Raw genomic sequence first — 6,152 nt, forward strand, 5'->3', positions numbered from 1 at the left:
TGTGTAGATTTGTCTACTGTTTGCTTAGTACGTGCATGTTTAGATCAAAGTCAGTACGTCATCAACTTAGTCAATGCCATGCTAGTGATTTACTCATGGATTAATTTAATCGAGAAATTGCCTATTTACTCAACAAGATCGAGCTCCGGTACCATGTGCGCAGGCACATGTGCCTGCTATCCGTTGTTCGTTACCGGAACTGGTTTTTGGTTTTGTTAGGTTTAACCAGCTCAGAGCAACTCAAACGGAACAACTCTGGCAGAGTCGTGCAGTCGTAATGCATATGAACTAGTGGTTGCGGCGCCACCGGGTGGCGCCGCTTGAGGCATGCATGTGCGGTGGCAGGTAGGTGACCGCACTTTTCATTCACTTTTTGGTGCTATGAGTAGAACATATACATGAAACTGTCGGTCAACTCATGTGGCTTACATGACCAACACAAATAGATTACTTGCAATATACATTTATAAAATAAATCGGAAATATTATTAATAGGTAAGCTTATATGAACATAGAGTAGCAGTCTTACATCCTACAAAGACTTATAAATATAGAGATGATGGACTGCAGAGCCTAAATTTTCTAAACTCAAGCATCCACAAAATGAAATCATCGCATGATGATGATGAATGAATGATAACCACTGAACATAACTCCAAAGACCTAATAAGAAGCCAAGACTATTCGACTAAAAATTTAATTATGAAAGAGATCACAGCAGGCCGATGATCTGAACTACAACCGAGGAGTTCTTTCCTCCTTCTTTCTCTAAATTACATGTCTGCAAATAAGTTTCAGAACAACAGGGATGGCATGGAGTTCCATTGAATGAAAATGAATAAATTATGGCTGACATCTCTGTTTCACCTTCGAAGATGCATCTCACAAGTTGACTATAACCATTCTAGATGCTCATAATCTTTGGAAGTCCATCAAGCTTTGCAGCATGTACAAACTGCATTACTCCGTACGGGGTTTCATTGGAAACACCGATATATTGTGCCTAGATTAGAAGAGACAAACATGGAATTATATACTGGTTTATGGTTACCTGTCTGCTATCTTCGGCTGTCTTATGCATATACTCGTGAATTATTCAAATGTGCGTTTATGAACACAACAATCATATGTTTATAATCTAGAATAAATCTAGTCTATTATTACAACGAAAATGCACATGGTTTTTAAAGAGTGTGCAAAATACATGCACTAAATCCTTCGGAAAAATAGATCCATACTAAGAATGTGTGCTGAAAACAGTGACGACAAAAGGACTCACAGAGGATGGAAAAGAGAACTCAGATTTACAATTTTCAAGTTCAGTAAGGAAATGCAAAATGTGAAATATGATTGTGTATGAATCAATCTGGAACAAGATGTGAAAATTATTCTGAGCAAAAATAATCTTTGAAATAAACACTACCCAGTTTATGTGAAGAATATCAGTGTAGTCTTTAGATAAGCATGAAAGGCTCTTTTTGACACTTTCCTTTATAATGGGACCATCAACACACACCTTTCTGCATTGTACCGATGAAAATTGTGGTCTGAATAACCAGAAATTTTGGTGGCTAAAGTTATCTAGTCGGAAACATAGTGAGCAGGGAACAACAAATGGATTCAGAAGCATGCTATCTGAAGTGGAAATCGGGGAACTCCAAATGGATTAGCAAACTGCAAATAAATTATAAGGCCGGTTTAGGGTACTTTATCTCGTGGCTTGTATTTCATCCACCTGCCTACATACAGATCAGTCCTCCCTTGAGTCTCCTTCTTGGCTTGCATTCAGTAGTAACAACCAATAGAAGTGGAGTATTTCAATTAAAACTGGGATCAACTTCAGAAAATAAGACGGTGGTCGAAGGGAAGGAAGGAATGTGTACCGGCAATTTCTGCGGTGTCCAGTATGTTGATGCCCCGATTAAAAGAATAAGAGAGCATATCATGGGATTCCTTCTCTGTGCTTTGCTCTCCAAGATCATCTAAGAGAAGTAAACATAAGACTAAGATGTAAAAAAACTGGACCAACAACAACAACAGAAACATGATGGTTCAGCTCTGCACATACTGTTCCAAGAGAGATCTGAATCTCATACGACAACTTCGCTGGTTCTGGCTGCGGACACGTCTCGGGTGCCATCTTCGGGAATGTTGGGCACTCAACCCTGGTAAGTATGAGGAGATTGCAGCGAAAGCAAATAGCACCATTTGTCGCGTATACTGTTATCGAATTTTCTGTTGTTGCATATACTGAAACCCTGTTCTTGCACATTCCAACAAACATATCAAGAAGCAAAAAATCAATGCGTGAAATGATGCAAAAATCAGTTTTTGTTTCGTAGATGCCTAAATTCATCTTTGCTCAAGGAGATTCTAGCAAATTATCCTAGTAATTAGCCACATGCAGCAAAGAAACACCAGTATGCAATCACTTTATTCTGCCAAATGTTCAAAAGTTTGGAGAAAATACCATTGTCTTTGCGAAAAGAAACTATCAAGAGGCAAGAACTGGTTACTACAGAGTACAGACTGAAATCTTCATCAACATCACAACAATGCCGATGCTTATAAGCTAATATACCAATAAATCCAATCTATTTAGTCTAGAACATGACAGAGTGGAGAATGAAAGAGCAAAAGAATCAATCTCACCCGACAGAGTCGAGGATGTCGTTGGAGATCTTGGCGGCTCCCTTGTGCAGGTCTCCCAGGCTGTAGGCCGCTGCCGCTTGATCACTGGGTCTCCCCTGACCCCGCAGAAAAGCCTCAACAAAGTCTTGGTTTGCAAGCACATCACAAGCAAATTTATAGACGACCCCAACTGACTCCATTCAGAACTGGGTAATTAAGAGAGGGCGTCAATAGCTGGCAGCTTCATGCAAGGCTGAAAAACGAGAACAAATTCAAATGTGTACGAGTCAGAGAGCAATGAATGGATGATGGACTCACCATTGAGTTGCAGTTGCAGAGGCTGAGCACCGTAGCGAGGGCTCTGTACACAGCTGGCGCGGGCTCGAGGTTGGATCTGATGAGTCGTGCAAGGACAATGGCAACGTCTCCGATGCTCTGCATCGAACCCAACACCCCGACAGAACGCAGCGCCTTCAGTGTACTGATGACCTGCATCTCCACCCCATGCTGTCTCTTTGTTGCCATCATGGAGAATCCCATGATCCTAGATGCCCGAAAGAACAATGGTATGAAATTTCTCAAGACAGGACTAAGCACTACATGATGTTGTGGTTACCAAATGACATTACTTACAAGTTAATGCACTGTAAAAATTAGTACACTTTTTCACAGTAGTACAACTTGCATTTGACGAGAACCCATACGTCTTCCTACAAAATGACCAGCTTTAACCATAGAAATGATAACTATATCAAACATAACTCCTGCCCACTAGACCATTACATAACACATAATGGCAGCCATAGTGCTGAACTTCATCACACTGGTAAAGCACAAAGACAACAAGGTCTTCAGTAAAATCTAACAGGCACATAAGACCAAGAAATGTTTAGAGGCTTTAGAATTTAGCAAATACTCCCTCCGTCCGGGTTTATTAGGCCTAAAGACAACTTCTCTTAGACCAAGACACATAGTAATTTGCTCACATTAATTATTTCATTCCACTCCCAATGCACTCTCTCACATGCATGCAGCCAATGAAAAAGCACACATGAAGCGTATTAACTTTTCAGCCATGGCACCAACAACAATAGCTTTCAATACAACCAATGAAATGGTTGCATGCATGCACCTTTCCAATGTGGGGCCTTATAAAAGGGGACATGTTTGTGATGCTGAGAGGCCTAATAAACCCGGACGGAGGGAGTATGGGATTTAATAAACAAATTACCTTATATTTTGGACAGAAAATAAAGGAGAGGAGGGATATGTAGTCCCTGAGTCCCAATCGCCTTGCCCCTTTCAGCTGCTGCAGGGAAAAAGCAATCGAAAGATCAGCACACACCACCATTCAACCATGCACACTAGAGCAAGCACAACATGCGCACACCACGACAGCTAGCACACACGCACGCCACCGGCAGCACGCGCAGCACAGACGCATGCCCGCTCCACACCACGCCCAGCTGCGACTGCCAACGCCGCCAAGATCTCCGCAACTTTTGCTCCAGTGGTAGAGAGAGAATTGGAAGGAGAGAGAGCCGCCGCACAATCACCTTCGATTTGCAGCCGCCGCAGACGGCCTTCAGCGTGACGACGGCAGGGTGGCCCGAGAGGTGTTGCACAATCTCGACCTCGCGGTGGACCGTGTCCTCGACGTTCTTGGGGATATACCAATAAGCAGTGGTATAAGTGTAAACAGAGCAATGCAGCTATCATGAGAAGCATAAAGAGATGAAGGCATCACAACTCATGGAAGATGAAATGAATACTGGAGTTATTTATTTCACAAGGAAATCAGTAATAAATATCAAATGGCAAAACACATTGCATATATTTGAGCAATAGCACTCTGGCTGTTTATTTTCAGTAGTCACTCACACATTTAGGCAAGGCCGCAAGGCACGTTAGGGGCTGATTAGGTGAGCTAAAAATATACAAATAAAAACATTGCCAGGGTGGATAAAGGGCCACATGTTAGAGATGAGTCAATACAAAAATTAAACAAGTTCTGGCAGAATAACTGCGCTGACAAGAGTATGCAATATTACTTGGCAAGTGTAAACTTCAAATGGCATGTAAAATCAACAATCACTTCCAAATTCGTACAAGTTGTAAAGGCTAGTTATATATGCAATCGAAGTTAAGGGACTTTAGGAGGCGAATCACAACCAAGTTATTAGCAACAAAGCAAAACAAAGTTACCGAGTTACAGTAAAAGCTAACAAAAACTATCAAAAAATCGCATCAACAATATGATATCCGTGCAGCTACAATTCTACTTGGAACTATACAGAAGTCCACACCTTGAACAGCTCAAATCTACAGCCAAGGGAGGGACACGCAGAGAAGAAAATTCTAAACTAAACATGAGCACGATCTCAATCACTACGTCCATAAAGGCTCCTCCGCTGCAGCAGATCGAGAATGACAGGAGGAAGCAGGGAAGGGGATCAAACTCACCCTGTTCTGGTCAACAACGTCGACGATGACGACGAGGCGGCCGTAGTCCTTGCTGTAGTTCACCAGGGCCACCCGCCCGATCAGCACGAACCTCTTGAACGGCAGTACGAGCACAAAAATAAGATACCCATGGTCGACAACCAAGACCACCAGAGAGAAGGCGACAGAGAAGGCCTAACGACGAGTTGGATTTCACAGGTCTTCCTACCATAGATCCGAACGGAGCCGAACTTGCCGTGTCCGATCTCGTCGCCGAGCTCGTGGTAGGAGATGATGATAGGGTTGGGATCTTTGGACGATTGGAGACGCAGAGCAAATCGACCGAGGCTGCGAGCTGGGATGGTGCCGAAGGTGGCGGCGGTGATAACCTAGCCAGGGAGGAGAAAACGAGGGCAAGGAGGATAAGGGAATTGAGGGACGGCTGGGGCCGTGTGTGCGAGGCGTGCGGGCGTTTTCTTTCTTTCCTTCGCACGCGTTTTCTTCACCCTCTCGCACATCCAATTGGCCAGGACAAAGCTCTCTCGCCATTGGCTGTCATGCACAGTACGGGTGTGATGACGTGGACATGTCGAGGGAGCGCTCCTTGCGCGACTCTTATTGGGTTTAATGCTCGATATGCATTTGGAGGATGTCGAGATAACGCATAAAATTAGAATCAATATAAATGCAACCCTTAAAATGGATTGTCACATAAGACCCGTTTAGCTCTATTGTTAAAGGGGTTGTGGATCGTACATCCAACTCTTCCTCTAATCGATCTCCTCTCTCTCTCATCATGCATTAACTCAATCATATCAAATCTTATCAAAATCTTCACTAAATAAAAAAAATATCAATGCATTTCCCTACCTATACTCGAGTCGAATCAAATCTTACCAAAATCTACAAGGAAAACGTTTGGAGCCGGCAGGCCGGCCGAACTTTCGGCCGGTCCTGCCGCTCTTCTCGTGCACACGCATAACAACCGCATGCACACCACGCGTCCCCATCCATTATCCCATACGCACCACATCACGTTCTTATCCCCAGCACCACCCATCAACAGAGGTCTTGTCATC

General features: G+C 43.3%; 1 protein-coding gene across 11 annotated transcripts; it reads right to left on the bottom strand.

Annotated features, from left to right (window-relative positions):
• Positions 1 to 463: 463 nt before the first annotated feature.
• LOC123136507 (uncharacterized) lies at positions 464 to 5,546 on the bottom strand. 11 transcript variants are annotated; one of them, XR_006467040.1, is made up of 11 exons: positions 5,303 to 5,546; positions 5,095 to 5,187; positions 4,188 to 4,343; positions 3,863 to 3,940; positions 3,265 to 3,341; positions 2,950 to 3,175; positions 2,653 to 2,837; positions 2,069 to 2,258; positions 1,884 to 1,982; positions 1,708 to 1,778; positions 464 to 1,003 (listed from the first exon to the last, which is right to left on the bottom strand). XR_006467040.1 is itself a non-coding variant. In XM_044555898.1 (9 exons), the coding sequence occupies exons 1-6, from the start codon at positions 5,303 to 5,305 to the stop codon at positions 2,806 to 2,808; spliced, it is 588 nt and encodes a 195-aa protein (XP_044411833.1). In that variant the 5' UTR covers positions 5,306 to 5,546; the 3' UTR covers positions 464 to 1,778; positions 1,884 to 1,982; positions 2,069 to 2,258; positions 2,653 to 2,805. The 11 variants fall into 11 exon arrangements, 7 of the variants coding, with proteins under 7 accessions (XP_044411833.1, XP_044411835.1, XP_044411831.1 ...); XR_006467039.1 differs by having other exon boundaries at positions 464 to 1,778; positions 4,188 to 4,292; XR_006467038.1 differs by having other exon boundaries at positions 464 to 1,778.
• Positions 5,547 to 6,152: the final 606 nt, after the last annotated feature.

The sequence above is a fragment of the Triticum aestivum genome, chromosome 6B (assembly GCF_018294505.1).
Source record: "Triticum aestivum cultivar Chinese Spring chromosome 6B, IWGSC CS RefSeq v2.1, whole genome shotgun sequence".
NCBI lineage: Eukaryota > Viridiplantae > Streptophyta > Magnoliopsida > Poales > Poaceae > Triticum > Triticum aestivum.

Bases quoted from the DNA above. Each gene is read 5' to 3' on its own strand.
- LOC123136507 (XM_044555896.1), bottom strand. The intron at 4,344-5,094 runs GTGAGTTTGATC...TTCTCATGATAG, and splicing joins ACGTTGTTGACCAGAACAGG to CTGCATTGCTCTGTTTACAC. The intron at 3,176-3,862 runs GTAATTTGTTTA...TCGGGCATCTAG, and splicing joins TTTTCTGTCCAAAATATAAG to GATCATGGGATTCTCCATGA.